Source organism: Taeniopygia guttata, chromosome 2 (genome assembly GCF_048771995.1).
Source record: "Taeniopygia guttata chromosome 2, bTaeGut7.mat, whole genome shotgun sequence".
Classification (NCBI taxonomy): domain Eukaryota; kingdom Metazoa; phylum Chordata; class Aves; order Passeriformes; family Estrildidae; genus Taeniopygia; species Taeniopygia guttata.
Window position 1 is genome coordinate 90053288 of NC_133026.1, and position 22868 is coordinate 90076155.

Genomic DNA, 22868 nt, shown 5'->3' on the forward strand with positions numbered 1-22868 from the left:
ATTTTATCAAGTTTAGTCATCAAATAAGACACAAAATTATTGTATGTGTTACTTGTAGTATGGTGTGGTATTCTTGAGACGGTGTTATTCTTACACAGGCTTACTGTTACTATATCCTTGAGCTTGCAAAAGACAAAATTAATGATACACACTGTCAATTCTTTGCTCAGATATGGCAGTGTGGAGGAAGTCTTGAGATCCATCCTTGCTCTCATGTAGGTCATGTTTTCCCCAAACAAGCTCCATACTCGCGGGCCAAAGCTTTGGCGAACAGTGTGCGTGCAGCTGAAGTGTGGATGGATGAATATAAACAACTTTATTACCACCGAAACCCACACGCTCGCCTGGTGAGTTCAACTCCATTGTTCCTGGAATTTCAGTAGAATTTGTTTTCAACCTACTAACTAAGCTAATATTTAACATGAAGTGCTTTTTAAGTTTATTTCTTATTCCTTATGAAACTTTTTCCCAGACATAGAATAAGTGTATAATTTTTAATTCTTTGGAAAAAATTTAAAATTCTGCAAGAGTACAAGATGTTCCAATCTATGTCAACAATAAGTGAATAAATGAAAGAATAATGTGATGTGGGGTAATCAAAGCAAGGAGGAGTTGTTTAGCCTAAAATGTGCACTTCTGTTAAATGGATGATACAGGATTCTTAATAAGAATTCGCAATTAATGAATGCAAATCAATGAGTTTCAGTGGACAGTAGACCTTCAGGTAAACAGCATGGTAATAAAATTGTAAAACTTTGGATTGATGTAAAGCAAAATAGATTTTTCTGTTTGATTTACTGCTGCACCATGTTCAGTTTAAAAAAAAAAAAAACCAAAACAACAAATGGAAACAAAAATTAATATTGAAAAAATTAAATTAATTAAAATTGGTCATGGCAACTCAGATGAAAATGTTCCTAATAAAATATTTCAAGTATCAGCTCTCTCAGTTTTGGAGGTTCTTTTAAGTTGATGTTTTTATTTTCCTTGAAATGAAAATACATGATCACTGGTTGCAGAATTTTTCAGGAGATTATTACTGTAAAAATTGAGTATGTCAAAACAGTAAAGCAGTGTGCAAATTCATAACTTGGACATATTAATTGTGAGGGGCCCGAAGGCTGGAAAACAGTAACACTGAACGTTTTCACAGTGTCTAGAAATGAATTAAGTGAACCTCTGTCACAAGGTCTGAAATTCAGGCCCCAAAGAAATAATTGGCTTCTGTTGCTTGCTTCTGGAGATCTCCCCAGCATGATCTCTTTGCATGAAAAGTTTTCTAAACACTGCCTTTTTGGTTTTGTGCCTGGGATGGGCTGCTGGGCATCAGCCTCTGGTGCACTGGATCAGACCTGAGGGAGCAGTGTAGGGCACAGGGAGCCCCCCACTCATTTGACTGGCTGACCCCAATGGATGCAGCAGGGGAAAACTGCCCTTGAAAACATGAGGCTTTTAAAAGATACACTGGAGGATGCTGGAGAAGATGAATTTGGTTAGCTTTCATCTTGGGTTTGTTTGGATTAAATTGGGTAATTAGATCATTATAGTCCACACATTTGTAACAATTGGTTTACTTTAATGTCATAAAAGCCATTTAGGTTTTATTATCGGAGTCTGATTTGGAGGGAAATATGGGATTCACCTATAGGCAACACCAGGCTGATTTTAGCTTGTCATACACAAAAAGACCAATAAATGCTTACAATTTTTCTTGTAAAGTGCTGGGCATCTTATATCTGTAATGACAGAGCTTTAACTTTAAAGGATATTTGTGTGTTGGTACTGGGAATGTCATGTATTGGCTTATTGTAACACAGTGGCTATAAGCTGAAACTCATGAGGGTTATTTTTCCCCATTTCAAAGCTGCTGCCAATGAGCTTTGGTTTCCATAATGCTCTGTGCACCACTTGTTGCAGCAGTTGAGTTCAGACCTTTTTACTTCATCAAGCCCAAATATTCAGTTCCATAGCATAACAGGACAATGATTGATGCTATGGCTGCAAAAATTGGTTCCATGAAGTTTCACTTCAAGATTAATGTTCAAACCCCAGAGCTAATATGTCATGCTGTTTGTTTATTCAAACAGGCACCTCTGCCTCAGTTTTACATCTGCTTTGTGTTTTCAGTGGTATTTCCACAGTTTTGAGAACTGCAACTACATTTGTGGTTTGATGAAAGACTGCATCCAGTGACCTGTAAAAATCTGGGGGCTGCAAATTCTCTCTCATGCCTGATTATCTGAAATCCCTAGTCAATATGAAGATAGGTTTTTGAAGACAGACATAAGAAGATGTGGACTCTGCTCCAATCCATAGACACAGAAAAGTCTGCAATGAAAGATTTTCTCTGGAGGTTTAAGATTTCATAGTCCCCACCCCACAAAATGGTGAAGTTCAAAGGATGCATTAGCAGATTTTACAAATTTCATCACTTAAGTGTAAAACTGTACAGGTAATTTTCAAATGGATAGTGGTAAAATTTAAAATCCTAAAAATTCATTCACTGCTTTGGAGATTTTCAATTATCTATCTAAAGGAAGTCTCATTTTCCAATACGCCTTCCCAGTCTTCAGCAATCTGTATTCAAGGGCTTCCTCACTTGCAGATTCAGGGAGTTTTCTTAGACAAACTGTCTTCCAGAATATTTTAAAGTTTTACTTGCACAGTTCCAATTCTTTTTTGTCAGCATTTAACAAATGTAAGGGTAATGAAATCAAATCCAGCACCCAAACATGGTGATTTTTCCTGGCTAGAAGTCCTACTCATCAGTGTAGCATACGGTTCCTAATAATGTATACAGATAATTTAAAAGAAAGCATCTGTTCTGGATTTTTTTAAATATTTTTTTTCTTTCTTTCTTTCCTTTCTTTTTTTTTTTTTTTTTTTTTTTTAGGAACCATATGGAGATGTGACAGAAAGGAGACTTCTACGAGAGAAGCTGAAATGTAAGGACTTCAAATGGTTCTTGGAGAACGTGTATCCAGAACTTCACGTACCCGAGGACAGACCAGGATTCTTTGGAATGGTACGTGGCTGCTGAGAAGGAGGCCTACTTGCAGTTCTCTGAGCTCTCCTACTAAGTCAGTGTGAAAGTGTTTGTGTGCCTAAATCAGTCTGGGATTTTGGTAGAATTTAGTTAAAACTGGTAGGCTTTAAAATGTATCAGAATCTTTATTTAAGGGGAACGCTGTTTATGACGGAGTTCTGTGACAGAGTAGGAGAACAGGTAATGTTGCTGTGAATTACTCCTCCTAAGTGACATCTTGGGACTGTTAAAGGCAGCAACAGATGAGATTTTTATTTCTTGAAACATTGCGTAACAAAAAAAAACAAACAGTAAAGTGTTTTATTTTACTTGTTGAATTGAAAAGAAAAAGAATGTGCTCTGACACATTTGTTCACACATTTTATCTGATGAAAACTATGATGTTCTGATGATGGAAAAGAGAGCTGGTGCTAAGTGCTTCTGGATCATAGGGGATTCTGTATATTAAACCAACATGTTAATTTTTAATCCGGAGATCACTTTAGACCAGCAAGGGCACAGGCAATGAGTTCAATAATATCAGGAGCCTCTTCTCTTTTGAGGCTTGACAGCTCTTTTTGCTTTTTGCAGCTTACAAATAAATATATAAACTATAGCTCTGTGTATATTACATTACTGTAATCTCATCTGGAAGGGATGAAGGCAGAGATGATGCAGCAAATAGCTGTTTCCTCTGAAAAATCACCAGATACCTACTGCATGTTAGGAACACAAAACTGCACCTTTCCACCAGGCAAAGATGTATCAAATACCTTCCTAATTACAAAATGCTGCACTGACTTAAAAGTACTTTTGCTGGTAACTCAATCACTCTGCAGATTCAGCTAAGCTGCATTCCCACACTGCATCATCACATCCAGCCATTGTCTTGCTGCCATCTGCCCTTCCCCAAGTCACTCAACCTCTGCTGAATTTCCTTCAGGAAAAGAAGAAAAATCTGATCTCTATGGACATACAAAATATTCAGGAAACAAGTCTCCCCGCAATCTGCCCTAATAGCTTTGTAACTTATTGAATGAAAAAGATCCTAATGTGGAAATGCCATGGTTTCCCCTGGGGAGCTGTGGGAGTTCCCATGGGGAGGGCAGCAGTTGTCAGAAAAGCCCTTAGGAGCCTCTGGGATAATTGCCACCCTCCTCCATTTGTCTTGGAGCTTGCAGGAGAGGTGGTATCTCTGTGTGATCACTGGCGTGAAAGGTGTTACCAACCATTATCCAGTACCTTGAACAAACCCTGATACAACACTGGTTTTGTTTTTGCTCTTTTCTGCTGGATTGCTACTGACAAGGTCTGAGACAGTTGAAGCAGTAAGGTATTGTAAGGCTTACCTTCCAGTAGCATTTCAGGAATTTTATCCTTCCCTCCACCTTCATCCTGCTCCCTCCAAAATAAAGGGTTAGACTGCTGCCAGTGATAGTGAAGAGAAGGGATTTGTGCAGTTTCTTTTATAATTTAATTGCCATCTTCAGGCAAGGAGCTGAGAGTACCTAGAAATAACTCGTTCAGAGCTGCTTGAAGTATCTAAAGTGTAATTTAGGTGTGCTCTATATATTTCTCTACAAACAATTCATAAATGCTGTCATCTAGTTGTGAGCATAATGAGAAGACACCATTTTTGGGGGGGAGGAAGAATTTTAAATATGATGGAAATATGGTTGTACTCTGAGAAATTGAGAGTACAGAAACGACACCTACTGATTCAGCTGATTTGTGGATATTGAGTCCCATCTGCTAGCTTCAATGAATCACTGATGGTGTTCTTTACTCCCGCCTCAGCTGTGTAGGGCTTTTCTGGTTCACAAAAATACTGTATTTAAAAGTGTCAGCTTTGATAACAGCTCAGCTTAGTTAGAGGTTATTTAATTGTTCAAAGAGAATACAAGGGAATATGGAGATTTTTATCTCCCTGAAAAATCTTTTTACTTATGTACTGAAGTTGAAAATATTTCTAAGATTACCTATAAGTCAGCCATGTATTATTCAAATGGAGTAAAGAATTATTGAGCAGCATTCAATGCTGTGCACTGACAAGCAGCTTCTTACACTACATTTTTTTTCTTGATACATAGATAAAAATATCCATACTACCCTTGCTAATCTAAAAAGTTAGCTGACTCAAACTTTACTTAAACATACTGAATTATGAATCTTTTTGCCTGAGATATGATTGCATTCCTGCAAACTGCCTGAGACCTATAAAAGAGAGAAATATCTTCTTGCTTCTCCTTGGGCTTCTTTGGAAGCAGCTTTGGAACTTTGTGGGACATGAGCCTTCTGACTTGAGTAATTTATTTGTGGGGCAGGAGGAAGTGAAGCTAAAAGGCACTCAGCGGGTTAAAATAATATGATGTCAGCACTTCTGGAAAGGCTGATAATACCTTTTAGGTTTTTGTGTAACACACTGATGTCTCTTTTTCTGGCACAGACTCTGATTTGGCTATCCTTGAGCATGCACTTATGACAGAGTACCTACTAGTAAGTAGGTGTGAAATTGTAACGAGACTTGAGCCCCAGAGCTCCGCACAGGTTGCCCACCTAGACAGCAGAGACTTGGTCAGCTTACAAATCCTCACTGCCATGGAAAGGGATGGTGTGGGTGTCTGCAGGAAGAGCTTTGAGCCAGCTAGTGCTCAGTATTAGTGTGGTGACATTGCTGCATTCTGCAGCCAGATGAAAATAGAGGGGTTGTGTGATCTTTCCATGTTATCAGTGACTGTGGAAAGGCAGAGTTGCAAAACAAGGGAGTAGTCAGGGCTCTTCTCTCTTCTGAGGTACGTATTAAGTATGTCTGGCATTGAGGTGCATATCTGATGATAAAAATTATGGTGAGTCAGTGAATTTGTCTTTAAATTTGACGTCAAGATTGCTTTTAAAAAACAGTGATGACACAAAAATCAGGATTTTACTCTAATTTTCTGTAAGTTTGATCACTTGGCGGTGAGACCGTACGTGGCAAGCACATTTCTCTCCCTCTCAGGATTTTTCATAGAGGTGCACAGAGAGAAATGAAAGAGAAAACAATTTCTATTTCTGCTAGTTGTTTTTTCCTATGTGGAATGTGTTTGGAGAATTGTTTACCCAGATTGAGTGCTTGATTGGATTCTGGTGAGGATTGCTTGAGCCTGATGGCCAATCCAATCCACCTGTCTGGACTCTCGAGAGAGGGTCATGAGTTGTGTTAGAGTCAGAGAAAGTAGTATGTAGTTTTAGTATCTTCCTTTTATATAGTATATTGATGTATTTTGGCATAGTTATAATAAAGAAATAATTCAGCCTTCTGAATCGAGTCAGACATTGTCATTTCTTTCCATTGGGTTCGCCTGCATTTACAATAACCACACTATGTTCTGACATGATAACTTTTTCTTTTTTCGTCTCAGTTTCTAGCTGATTCTTCTTTCAGCTGAATATAAAACAACTTAGCTGATAGATGTCTTTTGTTGTGACTTTCTATCTGGTCTCTCTTTCTGCCTTCTGTCTGTAATGGTGTTTGTCACTGACTGAGTCAGTTGGGAAATCAAAAATTTGCATTTTTCTTTTGACACCTTCCTTCCCCATTTTCCTCCAAGTCGATCTCATCTTCATTTTCAAGTGCTCAGTCATAATTTTCTTTTAATTTAGACTAGGCATAATTTTGAAAAAAAAATGGAAGGAAGATTTTAAACTATGCCTTTAAAACTATTAAGAATTTTGTTTTGCTGCAACATGAAAGAGACCATTATTTAAATTATCTAAAGAACACATGATATATATGGACAGGTTTGCAGAAGAAGAGAGCTATGGGGTTTAAGTTATGTAATCAAAGATTATTGTATGTCTCGTGCTTCAAGTTCTCAGAGGTGTCAGGGTCCCTTCTCTAGGGTATACCTCTAAAACTGCATTATAAACCAATTGGTAGGACTGCCACTTGAGGTTCAACTTTGTAGCCAGCTTTAGGACTGACTAGACCTAGAGACCTTATGCCCATCACAGGAAAATATGCACCACTTTGGTTGGCTGTACAGCCTCTGAAAGGTAGGGAGAGGCTTTTTAAAAGGAAGTGGAAGAAATTAAAGTGTTTGGTAGTGAACACACCATTGCCTGAACCCACATGCTTGTATTTTTTTAAACTTCCCAGGGAGATTTGGTCTTGCTGGGGTGAGCCAATGAATCTAAGAAAGGTGTGTCACCTTCCGTCAGAGGGTTTTAGTCATCAGTGTTGTATGCCCTTTTCAGTATTGCCCTTAAGAAGCTAACAGGTGATATGAAAATGGCATTCACTCAGTAGAATAATTCCCTGTGACTGCTTTTATTACTTTTGAGGTAAAAGCTGATGTTTGATCAGTACTAGTGAAGCTGTTTGGCTTGCTGCAAATTCATATCTTACTGCTTCCCACAGTATCATCTGTCCATATCACTAATAGATCAGCACCACTGCCACTGGCAGAATAAAGAGGATTCTGATCTATTTTGTGGATGTAGAGAGAGTTTGCCAGTGCTCCACTGGCCATACTTATCAACTAACGTAATGAAGTTTTAATGCCAAAAATCTGTTATTGATTGTTTGTTTACAACGGACTTCATCAAATCTAAGGATTGTTAATAGAATGCCATCTGTATTGTGTAGTTATATGCAAGTGTCCAGATATTAGGAAACAATAGATTTAAATATAAGGGTAAGGTCTGTGGTGAATATCTTGGTAGCTGGTGTTTATTGCCTATCTCAGCCTCCAAACAATAGTAACTAAATGGCACGTACAGTGACACCAGCAATGTTTCAATAGTAGGCAAATGCTGTAAAAAAACACTGCCAATTGTCCTGCATGGGTACATTGTTTTTAGAGCTGAACGATTCGTTTCAATGGCAAGGTGATCAACATTTTTTCTTGCTTCTGTTTCTCTAATGCAGCATTCTGCAAAAGAACTAAGGTAAGTCACAGAGAAAATTTTGTTCTTGTTGCATGGCTTGTTTATGGTGGATGAGGGAATAAACATAGCTTCAGAAATGAGTGGATGATCACTGTTTTGATAGAGCTCTTGCACTCTTGCACATAAAAGTACTTAAACTGTATATTCTCATTTAACAAGAGAAAAATATTTCACAAATTCTCTCATACTTTTTTTTTTTTTTGCCTTGGAATAGAGGGTAGGTTTATGGTTTTTTTATTGTTGTTTTTTGGGGTTTTTTTTAATAAATGGTGCTGCAGTCAGATTTTCAAAATTTTCTGTGTCATTTCAGATCTAGTAATTTAAAAGCTTAGAATATACTATTCCCACTAATTAGGTCTTGAATACCTGTTGGGCTTCCTGATGAAGTATGGGCATATCTACCAATGTCTGACAAAATAAAAGAACCAGGTGAACCATATGGACCATGTACGTATAGGAAGATGTCGGCATGTGTCACAAGCATTTGTTCATGAAAGAGAAAAAGGAGAAAACCTATATGGTAATATCCTGGAGCACAGCCTCATTTTCAAACCATCTGAAATGAAGCCAAAGTTTAGTAAGCTTTTACACATCTTTTTGCTATGTGTATTTGGGCATTGAGTAACATGCATACGAGAGTTACTGTAGTTCTGGTGGTGCAGGGCATTTTCAAACAGATTGTTTAAAATTTCCCAAAAGGGAGCTCACACTTGAGCATTCTGCCAGGGCCTGATGACAAAGATCACTAGTGAAGTCACCGGGTTGCCTGGAAGGGTACCATGGATAAGGGTTTGCTGCCCTTGGAGCCAGTAGACAGTCAGGCAGAGTCATATGTTATTAAACCTACTAATGGGAGACCCTCTGGTCCTGAAGACAGCTGATGACAACAGCAATTGTAGAGATAAAATTACCATTTTAAGTGGTTATGACTTTTAAGTTGATATTTCCTGATGTAGAATGTAGAAACATGAGAAGCTTATTTGGTTTATGTAGTTCCGTGGCAGTGTTAAAAATAGTCTGTGTGAGACACTTCTCTTTCCTGTTTTTCTAAGTGTAAGTCTTGTCTCCTATTAGGAAGGTAAACAAAATATTTTCTTTTGACTGTTCAAGAAAGGTTGCAGTGGTCTAATGTGGGAGTGAGCACAAAGCAGTGGAAAGAAAGTGTTGGGTAGCACTAAAAGTAGGAGCTGGCAAAGCAAACATATGTAGAACACATTTAATTTTCCAGCTTGTGTGGTTTGCTCTGTGGTGGGTTTAGGCCCTGCAGGGTTTGTCTTGTTTGTTTAGTTTTAGCCGCCTGCAATCCCTATGTGTCCACTCATTTTCCACATTAAGAACTCAGGATATGATTACCATGACTAGGGAAGAGCAGTGAAATTACACCTTGCTGAACTAACTCTTCTGAGACTTACTCTGCGTATTCTTTTTGTCTGTGACATAATTACACTCAGTACCAGGGGCATTCAGCTTCTTGTTTACAGAACCAATTCTGCTCTGTGTGTTTTCAAATTTGGTTATGTGGCTAATACCAGGAATCAGTGGTTATGTGATTATTTAAATTTTTTTTCAGTTACTTTTGCCTCCTGAATACTATATACAAATCCTTGTTAACTAGCCTATTTTTAAAATTAGTTAACTTAATATTTTAAATTTTATCTAGAAGTTATGCACCTCTTCTGTCAGAGATCAGCAACATGAGTAAAAAGCATTTAATATCACACCTATGTCTCTTTCCAAAGATATATTTTGCCCACTTTCAAGATTCCTGATCCTAAAATCTGTCTGCTTGTTCTGCCTCAAGAGGGTACTGGAGTCCTTTTGAGAACAAATTCTCTTAACATTTCCCATTTGACAAACTGAGAAAAGTATGTAGTCATCTTTTCATAAGAAAAGACTGAACAAGTAGATCCTGGGGGGAAAAGACGTGGCAGACTCTTTTGTTCTTCATGAGTTGCTGGCTTGTTGGGTTTCAACACACTTTTTCATAGTTTCTACCCACTTCCTTTGCAAATACATTGGAACACAGTGTCATTCCTAGGGGAAGCCATCATGTCTGGCTGCTTCAATGCTCAAAGGCAAGATGGTCCAGTTTTATTTGATATTAGTCTGAGAGATGTTACCATTGCATCCCTTTGATCTATTCCAGTTGCTTTGCACTAGCTTTGGAATGGATCTCAGAGCCCAGAAGGATGGGTGTAGAGAGACTACAGAATATGTTCCTTACTTTGGACTAATATTTTAAAATATTCTTTTGTTTTGTTTAGCTGAAGAATAGAGGAATGGAAAACTTCTGCTTTGATTATAACCCTACAAATGAACATCAAATAACTGGACAGAGGGTCATACTCTACCCATGCCATGGCATGGGACAAAATCAGGTAATAATAATGTTTTATTTTCATTTTCACTAACACTTAGGGTTGTAATGTAAGGAAGTATGGTAAAGTCATTGCAATAGGGTTTAGAGAATGTGTTGCCACAGTAAGGTGATCTTAGTTCGAGTTTTGATTTTTGCACTAAATGCTTTTTATTTTGATGTATCTTCAGATCAGATTTTCTTCATTCTGAGGATGTGTCTACCCAGCCCATACCTTTATTCCTTTCCACAGAGGTCATTAGCAGTGGGTAATAGCACATCAGTGCAGCTACAGTGCTCATAGGCCAGTGTTCACTCATCTCCAAAACCCCTCTCAGCTTTTGTCTGTCCATGCCTCAAAAGCCCTTAATCTTAATAACACTGGAAACCTCACCTAGTTCCACCTGAGTCTGTCATCAAGTCTCTTCCTCATGGTGCTTGTCTAACTACCCAAGAGGTTTTAGACCACATGTCTAAAACATGTGCTTCTACAGAAATGTCCTCCTTGCTTGGGCTTCACGTTCCAGGAGAACATGGGTTCTCTTTAACACTGTCATTCTTGCTGTCTTGTTTTTAACTTCTGAGGCTGAAAATGCTGTTTTCTTACTCCATGTTGACTGAAACTGTGTGCAGCAATTGTTAGTTTTGATACCTATAAGCTTCTCTGCATAATGCCATGGTAAAAGTGTTGTGGGGCACTGTGTACTAAGCTAGAATGGCTGTTTTTGCATAGTTTTGAGTGATCATCTTCCACTGAAGTTTGATGTTTGATGACCATTGAAGTTTGATGTTTGATGTGGGGCATGTACTTGCTTGTCTGTCTTGATTTTTGGCTTCTAACTCAGATTAGACTAAACACAGTACTTGAGATATGGTCTCATCAGTGCTGAATACCAAAGGTCTTGTGAGACCTCTTGTACATAACCCTGTGACAGCTTGGGTGGCTTGCCTGTTTAGGTCCTTTTTTAATGAAATGAATCCAAACATTCAGTTAGTATTGTTTGGGAAAAGGGAAAACAAAGTTTGGAAAGAAAGCAGAGATGTTGCAATTAAGCAGCCAATATCTGCTATCATTCTGAACTCTGCTTTAAAAAAAAACATAAAAGCACTATGAGTGTAAAACGAGTCTGTATTAAGGAGGAAGCTTCTAATATGGATTGCACTTTACATAAGAAAGGGGAAAGAAAAAGCAATGTACCTCAGATCTTAAAAGAAAATAGATTTGTTTCTGATAACAAGTTTATTATTTGCCTTAGGTATTATAACTATTATTTAGTATTATTTATTAGCTCATGTCTGGTTTATGTCTTAAGTTTCATAATATTTCTGTCCTTAAGGCCAAAATGCAGGGGAAGACGGGGGAGAATCTTGTACCATAAAAGCAAAAGGATCTCAATACTGGCAGATGTATGCCAATTATGCTAAGCCCCACCTCACCCCTTCTACTCCCTCAGTTCAGATTCTTGCCCAAGTTCAGAACACTTCTATAGATCTATAGAGAAGTTAGTAATCACATAACACAGTCAAGTCACTTTCTTATAAGTAATATTGATTGCTTTTGTAGATTAAGAAACATTTAATGTATAGGATTACATGCTAACATGCCAAAGGTATTTATAGATTTATTTTTTTTCTTTGAATTGCAGATTACAGAGAGGAGAGGGGTTGCATTTTTATTTTGCATTTCTCTGAACAAAAAGAGTTAGCTTAAATTTTATCCCTTCTCCCAAGGAAGAATAAAGAAATAAGATAAAAGGTGAGAGCAGAAGTACAATTCAGAGAGAATTGTCATTAGATGACATTTTTACAGTTATCCTTTGTTTAGCTAGCACTAAGAGATTAACTGAATTTACTGCAAAATATCAAATCACTGGGTATTAATGCTCTTCCATCTCCGCTGATGCGCGGTGCATCCGTGTACCTGCAGAAGCTGGCACTGGCTGAAAGCAGCGACACTCTGGGAACTGTGCAAACCGACACTCTGGGAACTGTGCAAACCGCTCCCTCTGCTGGCATCCAAGCAGCAGGAGGAAGGAGAAATGGAAAAACCACCTGACTGCAATATAAACCAATAGAGGAAAATAAGAGATTACTCAAGAGAACTGCAGAGCCTGAAGAGGGAAGGCCAAACACAGGAAATGGGTAAAACAAGATTAGTGAAATTAGGCATGGGAGGGCTGGCAGGAGTCAGGGAGAAAGGGCCAAGGTGACAAAGTAGTTTGTGACAGAGGTTGAACAACAGGTGATAGGCAGGGCATGTGTGATAAAGGAAAGAGTAGGGCAGGGACTGAACCAAGCAGAGTCTTTGGAGAACATTTTAGTGGAAAGGTGCAGCGTTACTGAATGTGGGAGCTGAGATACCAGCTGGCAAAGCGGGGTGTGAGTAGGGTGATAGGCAGTTGAAAGAGAACAAGTGGACAGCAGGAAGAGTTGCGGGTGGGGGACCAGAGGAAGACTAAAATAAGACAAGATGTAGAAACACAAGTGAGGTGGGAAATGAAGTTGGGGTTGCTGGACTTGTAGCTCCCTTTTCTGCCTCACAAATAGCTGTGAAACCCACCAGCAGGACATTTCTCTTCATTTCTTTCCCATCCCACCACCTTCTTGGCAGTCAGTCTGAAAAGGTAGCAGGCTGTTCCTTGCAGTATGAATTCTTTGGCAGGTGACGCTGCCAGGATCAAAACAGTCAAATCTTCCACATTTACATCCATCGCTGTCTGCTGGAGAAATGATCATGGCAAAGTTTGGTCATCCTCTAGTATCAACAACCCTGGAGTCTCAGAGATGTTTACTGACAGCAGGCAGCCTTTGACTTCTCTTTGGCCCCTTGGAAGGGAATCCGCCATTCTAATCCCAAACTCTTCCTGCCTTTTTTCTGTGAGTTTGTTCACATCACTCCACTCATTACCTATATAGAGTTTTAGCAGCAAGCCCTCATTCCAAGCTTTGCTCCTGTTTCCTGTCTCACACCACAGGCAGGTGGCTGTTTATGTAGGGGACAACTGCACAACTTTTTTCACTGACAGCAAGTCTCCACTTAGTGGCCTCTGAATATCTGTGTGCACTGTGCCGAGAGGCAAGAGCACTGTGCTCTTGGTTATTTATAAGGTCCAGCACCAGCTCCTCTTTTACGTCTCAGTGAATAAAACCACTCTCAGAAAACTAAAGTTCCTGGTAGTTTGTTGGTGTTCTTTCTTGAATCCACAGTCTAATTGAGAGGGTTTCTTTTACTCCTTTTGTATGAGTATAAGAAAACTAACTGGAGGCTTTTTTTTTTTTTTTAATTTGCATGTTCCTTGTCACAAGAAAGTGAGGATAACACTGCAGTGTTAAGAGTTGAGTGTATATGGAAGAGAGGCAGGAAATACACAAAACACTGGCTACTGATCTCTTGTACCTCAGGCTGCTTATGTTTTGTGGCAGTATCTTCCCCACAGAGGAGAACGGCTTTGAAACTCCACACCAGTAAAGCCCTTTGCCCTTCTGGATATGGCTGGGAAGCAGTACAGAGGACATCAATGTGTGATGGCAAGAAATCAACCTGATGTGATAAGAGGATGGGAATACGCTGACTAAAGTGTTCTTCCCAGAATTCCCATTTAGAGCTGATACATTTGACATAAACAGTGAGATGGAAACAATGAAGTTAGCAAAGCCCTTGGGTTTTCAGCAAAAATAGAGAATCAGACCTGGTAACCTCTCTGCTGGTTCTACCCATCAAGTGAAAACTTTTTCCTGTATGCAAAACAACAGTAGCCAGGCACAGAGAAGAATGAGAGTGTGTTTCAGGGTCCAGTGAGGTAGCCAAAATCTGCTGCTGGACCTAGTACCAGAGAGACAATGATGCAGCTGGGGCATATTCTGTTGATTGTCCAGAGGCCAGAGACACTGGGTAAAAGGCCTCATCAAGTTTGCCAATAGCACTTAAGTGAATCTACTGATTCTCAGAAGAAAAGAAATGCAGTAAAGCTACTAGTTATTGGGCCATGGATTAGTTTGAAAATGCTTCATTTCTGCTGACAGAATGCAAGAAAAGGGAACTAAGAAACACTTTACCTTTTGAGGAGGAAGATATTTATTTCCTGTATTACTAGAGCTTGGAAAAGATTAAGCCTGAATATTTATTCAGTTTGAAGCAGTGTAGTGTAATGAACTGATTATGTCAATTGGGCAAGAAGGCGGGAGTGCTTAGTTGTCAGTACTATAACCCCATCCCTTAAAGTTATCGAAAAATTGCTCATTTTTGGAATCTGGTGCAAGTCCTTGAGAGACCATTCAGGAAAGATATCAGTAGTAAGAAGTGCTCTGATCTAGTGGCTGCTTCATTTATTCTTGACACATCTGGTACAGTCAGCAGCTTGCAGGCTTTCACTTATAGTACAAATTGCTAAGGAGTTATTATATCTAATAAATCCCCTAACGAGCAAGGCTCTAAATATGGTTTTGTGAAAGTGGCAGCTGTAAAAAGTGTCCATCCACACACAACTGGGCAGAACTGAGGCTTTTTCTTTATTCACAAGCCATAGGATTAAAATGCATGTTCTTGTAGCTCACTGTGGTGCCCAAAGTAGTGGGTTTTCCATGTGTTAATCAGATACTGAATCTGGGAATAAAGCCAAAAGGCCAGGGACTAGCTGCTGCCTGTTAGGGTAAATAATAATAATAGGACCAATTCTCACACAATTTACTTTTGTTATGATGAGAGTTTTTTTGCATAAGGCAAATATAAAGGTAGTGCAACCTACATTGTAGGAACAGATCTTAGCAATAGGTTTCCAGGGAAAATCATGGTCTCCGGGGTCATATGTCAGCAGGGAGACTTCAAACCTGATGTTGCTTCCTCAAAACACTAATTTCCCTTTGTGGCTTACCACAAATGAATGGTGGCAAACAGGTGAATTCTGGGGGGGCAGGGTGGGAGGGGGTCAGTCACTTGCATCATTGCAAAAAAGCCATGAGGCTCCACAGGGTGATGCAGTGGGCAGCATTGGTCAGTGTATAGCTGGGATGGCCACCTTGACAGAGAAATTCCTGTGATAACAGGAGGGGCAGATTTCATGTAACAACTATTATCAGTGTAGTCTAGATCAGAGCTCTTTCACTTGGAAATGGATGGCTGCAGATTTTGCAATAGCACAGTCCTGTTTATACTGAAACTCCATTTCCAACTCCTCATCAAGGTTATTAGCCCTGGTTTTTGTGGTAAGTTCTAGTATGTACATTTCTGAATTGGTACAAGCCCCTTCACAAAGTCTCCAGGGGGGAAAAAAAACAAAAGAGGATTCCTTCTCTCCCTCATCCTTTTATTGGTCTCTGCTAATGCAGCTGTTCTATGGGTAATAAGCAATTTTCTGATGTTTATAAAACTCTCCTCTACTTTATTGAGTATAATCTAAATCAGATCTAAACACACATCCGTGCACTATAGTCTTCTAAATTATTTATAAGCTTACTAAATGCAAACAACTCTCCAACTCTGCCACTCTTTAATGAAGTCCAAAAGTTGGCAAATGTCCATGATAAATATAAAATTTTAAGGAAGTCTTCAACCATAACTGCTACAGAAGCCAGGAGTTTCAGAGCACGTTTATAACACTTACGTAGAATATCGTGCAACAAGCAAAGATAGTCACCTGTCTTTAAGAAAGTTGTTTTCATTTTTAAAAACAGCTGTACCTATTTTGATTCAGATAATATCTTACAACTTTATAGAATAAAATGCTTGTCACCATGCATCCTTAGTACCGGAAATGATCATTATAACTGGACCAAACTGCATTTGAACTATGCAGTGAGGAACTCCTTAGTTAAAAGTAATATTACTTTGTGATGACTGAATTAAGAAGGCATAATGTCAGGCCAGAAACTGTATGCCATCTTATTTTTAAGAGGGGCCTAGAATGTGAAACTTAAATATTGCAGTTTAATTTCAGAAATTCTTTAATGCTAGAATGCCTGTTTTCCAGGACATTTAAGTGCTACAAGATTAAAGCAGTGCTGTGATGAGATTGATTTTCTGTAAAATAGTAAGCAGTAGAAGGACCCTTGAATATTTCTGGCAGAATTTCCCTTCACAGCAGCAACTTTTATTTGTGAGCCTAATTATAGTCTCTTAGTATACGCTTCTTTATAAATACTCTCTGTGTACAAATGAATTGACTGCTGTCCTTTGTTTCTTCTCTTGGGTTTGTAGTTTTTTGAGTACACATCCCATAATGAAATTCGTTACAACACACGACAACCAGAAGTCTGCGCAGCAGTCGATTCAGGGACTGACTACTTGACGATGTACTTGTGTCAAGAAAATGCCCACAGTGTTCCTGAAAACCAGAAGTTTATTTTCAGAGAGGTAAGTGTGCCTGCTTGGGTTTGGGTTTGGTTTTTTTTTTGGGGGGGAGTGGGTGGAAGGAGAATTGTTGAATTTTTAAAATTTTTATCTTACTGCATACACATGGTGCAGACCACAACACTGGCACAGGTGTCTTGGATAAATAGGCTGTCTTGGCTTCTAATATCTGAGCACAGAAACAGGGTAGCAGACAAAGAGTATTCCAGTCATAAAGAACAGGAAGATGAGAGCAAGCAAAGCACTCTTGTTACCATCGAGGAGGTTGGGAACATTCTCTCTTGCATGTCACCCCTACTGTCTTCTCATGAGATTGAGGTGCTTCAATATAACCCTTCCCCAGCCAGTCATATGGCTGGCCTACTTCTGCTCTCTTTTCATTGACTTATTTCCTAGTATTTATATTACCATATATCCCCAATACTTCACACAACACCTTTACTTAGTGTTCTTTCCTGCTTTTAAGCAGCTGCCTCTACATGATATTAGAAAAGCTTGTGTTTAGTAGTTTTGAATCTGTAAAGAAACTTCTGGATGCCTGAGAGAAAATAAGCTGGATGAAAAATGATGGCCTTGATCAGGTTCTGGAGTGTTGTTATTTGGCTAAAGGAAAAGGTCACATAATATATCAAAATGGTATATTTACATAATGTGTCTGCATAATGCATCTAATCTCTACAGGCTCCATGGCTGACAAATGTCACACTTCGATACTACCAGTGATAGGTAGCAGGGTAATCGCTAAAAAAAATAAGATGGCTGTTACTGTCCGCTCCCTAAATCTGGTTCAGACTGAAGCTCATAGTGACATTACTAAATAAAAATGTTTAAAAAGTTGACCTTATAAATGATGCTCAGTCATAAACATTAATCCCTAAGATGACATATATTGAAGGATCTTCAGTTACCTCAAGAAGTAATCAAGAAAACTGAAATTTTCAAATTGAGAAAATGAAAAAATTGAAAAAGTTATGGAATGCATCTGTTTCCACTGTATTTCTAACCATTAATTTTAGCATTGAGACTTCAGGAATTACTGTAAATGTTCTTTCTCATGATCACTTTGTGCCTGTGTGTGATTTGAATGTACTGCTCTGCTCCAATTCCTTTTCTGCTACTGCACTAAATCAAAACCACCGGTCTCCACCTTGCAAGGCGAGTGATGGGTGAGGTGTCAGCACCACATTTCTTTTACTTTGTGCATAGTAGTGTCAGACAACTGTCCTTATGGATGGAGCATAATCAAAGATTTGAACAGCCTTCCCAGCAGCTTGGCAAAAATTGCGTTCTTGCAAACAGAGTCAAAAGTGAGTGAGATGGATACTGATTAATCCACTCTAAAATTTGAATTATAGTGATGGAAGCAAGAAAGTAATTCTGCAGCTGAATCTGTCAGCAAGTCTATAACAAGCACATACTGCTGGGCATCAGGTGCTGCAGCTCAGGATGCAATTAAGTGCAACATTCCTGATGAGGGAAGGAACAGGCTTCCACAGGAGGCAGGGCTATGGACAGAAACAAGGCGTTGGCATTTTGCTTTCAAAACTGCCAGCAGCCTTGAGAATGCTTGCATGTGGGAGTGTCACCCAGGCCAAGGGGATGGCCTCAGAGCAGGGCAGTCCTCCATGGCTGGCTATGCTGCCCTTTTGCAGCTCACTGTCCTAGCTGACAGTGCTCCTGGATTGGAATGAGACACTTGAACTGGAGTAAACATAAATAAAGGTCCTGAGGTCTCAAAATTTGTTCTTTAGGGAATTTGACTGTGGAGGTCTGTCAGACCTTACACCTCTGAGGCAGCTGTACTGCCTTTCAGCAAAGCAAGTGAACGCCACACACATCAGCAGGCAAGGGGCACACTTAGATATTTTTACTTTTTCCACCAAAAATACGAAGTGACAGGAAAATTTCTTGCTAAAATATTTCCAACGTTTATGCTTAATGAACAAGATTTACCTTTTACTTATGAGATATGCAATAAATTGATACATTTGGGTAATGCTTGTGCTTGGCTTAGTTCTTTTCTGCCATACTCTGGTCCAGTAAAAAAAGGCAATGAAAGCACAAGTTAGCACATCCTTTACAGGCTGAGATGCCACTTCATGAGTCACTCTAAACAATGCTGATGTCAGTTTATGTAAGTTTAAAAGCAGGATCTTTTGATAAATTTTCAGACATCCTCAAGTTGGGCTTTACTGCACAACCCCATTGGAAGGATATGTGAAATATTTATTCAAAACGAATGTTTTATGTTACTTTAAAACACAGTGATATGTCTGCAATTTTTGAGACCCGAAAAGCTAACTTTATTTCTGTCTTTTGTAGGATGGTGCCTTGTTTCACCCACAAACCCAGAAGTGCATACAAGCTGAGGCAAATGCTTACAATGGAAACCCAGCACCATTGTTACGGCCTTGTAGCAACTCGGACTACCAAAAATGGTTCTTCAAAGAAAGAAGTTTATCCAGATGTTGTCTAGGATATAGCTGAATACAAAAAAAAAGTGCTCTTTCTAGTCAGCAGTTAGTCAACCTTTTGAAAATCTCGTAAGTGATATATTTTTGTATGGAAAGAACTGCAATTAGTTGACAAGCCTTGGATCTCGTTTCCTGGAGCTTTAGAAGGCACTAAGTATTGAGAGCTTCATAAAGTGCCACAGAATCTGCTCCTTTTTATTTGGCAGCTACATAACTGCTTCTGAAATGTCTTAGGTTCTTTACGCAAGTGACATTTTTTTAATCTACTGTGTGGAAGTAAGGCAGTCAAAAAAGTCACACTAATGTTAATCTGCCAATAACTTAAAATGTTTATTTTTCTACTAAAACATTCTGCAGTTGGGTCTTTTAACAGATAGTAGTTAATAATTATTCTTGTCTTTTAAATACCAAGAAGGTAAATGTAGGCCATATTCTGCCCCAAGTGACTACCACAAAGCCCTCACTGAAGACAGTGTGGATTTACACATAAAGGCAGAGTATGTCTGCATGTTTTTGCACAAATAACAATCTAGATGCATACAAATTGCACATGCTTGACAATACTGTACCTTAAATGGTCTGACAATTTTAGATGTTCATGGCACTTGACAAGTTTCTAATCATGCTTAAGATTGGTTTGGGAGTAAATGGAGATTTTCTCATCTTTCTTAAAGGCAGAAGGCAACAATATTTAAAGGTGATGCTTTAGGAAAAGCTATTTAGGTTCAATATGGGCCCCAGCTATGTGGCTGTGTCCTAGAATGCACAACCAACTTTAACATTATGTAGATTTTCAATGTGCATAAATCTTTCAAGATAAGACCTACCAATAATTATTTTGTAAAAATTTCAAAATTACAGTTAGAGAAAATGAACTTTGAAATTTAAATGTTTAAATGATTAATGTAAAAACTATTATATCTTAAAAATGGTTTTGCAACTGATTTCTGTGAAATTCAGCTAATATTAATAGAAAAAATATTGTCTTTGGAGTATAACTTGCATTTTTTTCTGGGAGCTCCTTTTAGATGAGTTAACCCTACATGTGGTCTTGTTGAACACAGGGGGTGTAATCTACAGCAGTACAGGATAGTTTGTGCCCTGGTGTGTGGGATCTGCCTTGCCCAATCGGATGAGGAGTGTGTGTATAGCAATGTACATGGCCACTGACCATCAGCATCACCATGTTGATTAGAAGGGTTTCAGCTCATAAGAAGAGTTTCTTTCCCTGTCAGATGAAGGAATGCTTATGTGTAGAAGGATGAAAACATCAACCTTTTTCCCCCCAGAAGTCTGGGAATCTGTTTTGATTAGTTTGGTGTGTGTTTTGTTATTTGCTTTTGTTCATGTTTTCTATAAAAAATGTACAGCCTTTCCTTTGAGTCCCCATAAGCTCATGCCATTTTGGCATACCTATTTATATGATTGGGGGTGTGTGTGGGGGGGGGGGTTTCTGCCTGTAGGAGATACATGTATAGGTTCTTATAAATCTTTCTTACCCATGTAGATAGAATGTTTTTGTGAGCACCTTTGAAGTTTTGTCTCTGTGGGCTGGACTGATGAAACTGATGTTAGAATTAATAAAATATTTTGTGATTCAGTAGAATGGGAAATGTCTTATCAACTATTTTTTTATTCTTGTGGTCAGTGGTTTTCATTTAATAATTTTTCTGATCTCTTAGGCCCAGATCCCTACAGCACTTGGGAGAAGACAGCTTTATTTTATGGTGTCTCAAGTTCTGTTTCCTGAACTCAGTAATGCTTCTGTTTCTGCTTCTGGTAGCAGCAATGGTTTATATTTTGTGGAGCCACAAATCAAAAGTGAGTGACTGCATGAGAGAACAGCAAGGATTTTCTATTAATTTCTGCTTTGCCTTCTTGACTGCTGATTGAACAATGTTAGTAACTGATAAAAGCCCAGCTACTAGAATCACAGCCAAAGCTCCCACTGTCCTCCATTCTCAGTTAGGTTTTCTTAGTCTTGGTATTTCAAGATTTCATCATCAGATGGTGGTATGCAAGTGAAACTTAGTAAGTGGAAATTATTTTCTATACATCTTTTTCACTTTGCCCTTGTTTAGAGGGAAGTATGGATGTTTGTGACTTCCTGCAGCTAAGATGTTTTCATATATGCCAGCAAACCTGCCAGCCTGGCTTGCATATTTGCTAGACAAACACACTTGAGTTCAAAAGGAAACACCAAACATTAGCAATGCCACCAGCTTGCTCCCTCTGTGTTCCTTTTTAGTCCTTCTACTTCCCATTTTTTATTCCTTGATAGCCTTTTCTTCTTCTCAACTCACTGGAGTTATACTAATGCCTGGCTTCAGGTTTGGAGGGTGAAAGACTCCATCAAGCATCTGAGTCATGAAGCACATCTTCAGACTTCCTTTAACATTTCCAGACTTGCTTTTGCAGGAGGTCAGGGTTACCTGCTGAGGAATGGACTGTGAGCTTCGGACTTCTCCTGAGCAGAGATGGGGCTGCATGTCTTATAGAAATGGAAAAAATTGGAGGATTTCAGTCACAAATTAATGCTTATTTCTTAGTCCTTCTATACCTGTATTTATGTGGTTTTTTTTGGTTGGTTTTTTATTTTATTTTTTTTTTTTTTAAGAAAGCCATCCAGACTATAGTCAGGTACCTAATTATCATATTTATTTAAAATTATCGAGTAATGATTTTGGCTTTTTTTTTCATTTATTCACTCACCAATTTCCTTTCATTTAAAAATTATGAGTCTTCAACATGGGCTAAAACTTACTGGATTTTCACTTCAACAAAAGACAGTACATGAACCTTCCTTCTAAGAAATAAACCACTAAAACCTCTGTATATGTAGCCTTGTCTGAACTATTATGTTGGGGGATTACTGGAGCTTGCACAAATACCTGGGAACAGCAATCATCATCGTACATGCATCAGTCAACATGAATTGGAAATAGTATTTCTTGCTGGCTCTACTGAAAACAGAGACTCAAAACTGTTCAATTTTTGATATATTTATAGGCAGTGGTAAGATACACTGCAAGGGGAAATTCATGTTGGTTGATAACACCAGGACTGATGAGATTGTGCTCCTATTTCCTATTTATAAAAACATGGGCACTTACACTGTGATAGTGCTTAGTTGATAATTTAAAATCTGATGCTCTTTTAACTTCATTTACCTCTCTTAAGGCCTTTAGATTTGGAGATTACGACAGTTGAGCTGTCCTGACACCCTGATACAAAGACAGCAATCAGGGTGTCTGGAGAGGCTGTAGGGTTAGGATCATGCAGTTGTGTGTATACTCTTGCAGCTGTGCAGGTTTTTTAGTGGTGTTTGAGAATGCTGTATGCTCTTGTAACAAATATGGAACTTTGGGCTAGGAAGTTAGCTGAGGTAGGTGGAAAAGCCCTTGGGAGGGAGGGAAAAGATGGATGGGAGAGCTCCCCCTGTTCTGCTGAGGTGCAAGAGCAATAGCTGGGTTTGAATTACAGCACTGCAGTATTGTTACATTTCTCATTTACAGAGGAAAAACATTATGTCTGTACATGCAGTACTAAAATTAATATGCCTAGATTAATAGTTTTCATTTTTTTTAATTCCACCATTCACTGATATTTTTATGAATAGACAAAGCCTAATTAGACCAGTCCCAGTCAGCACTGACAGGAATTGCATGGCTCCAGGATTTGCAAAGGTGGCTGGAGACAAAAACAGGGCAGGACTTTCTCAGTGATCTCTCCAAAAGT

General features: G+C 38.8%; 1 protein-coding gene across 1 annotated transcript in view; it reads left to right on the plus strand.

Moving 5' to 3' along the window:
• Positions 1-20736, plus strand: part of GALNT12 (polypeptide N-acetylgalactosaminyltransferase 12) — a 46461-nt gene extending 25725 nt beyond the window's left edge. The window contains exons 6-10 of the mRNA XM_030265822.4: positions 171-347; positions 2894-3025; positions 10219-10332; positions 16504-16659; positions 18979-20736. Coding sequence (XP_030121682.4) covers positions 171-347; positions 2894-3025; positions 10219-10332; positions 16504-16659; positions 18979-19143 — 744 coding nt within the window. The 3' untranslated portion in view covers positions 19144-20736. The remainder of the gene's footprint in view (positions 1-170; positions 348-2893; positions 3026-10218; positions 10333-16503; positions 16660-18978) is intronic.
• The last annotated feature ends 2132 nt before the right edge of the window (positions 20737-22868 follow it).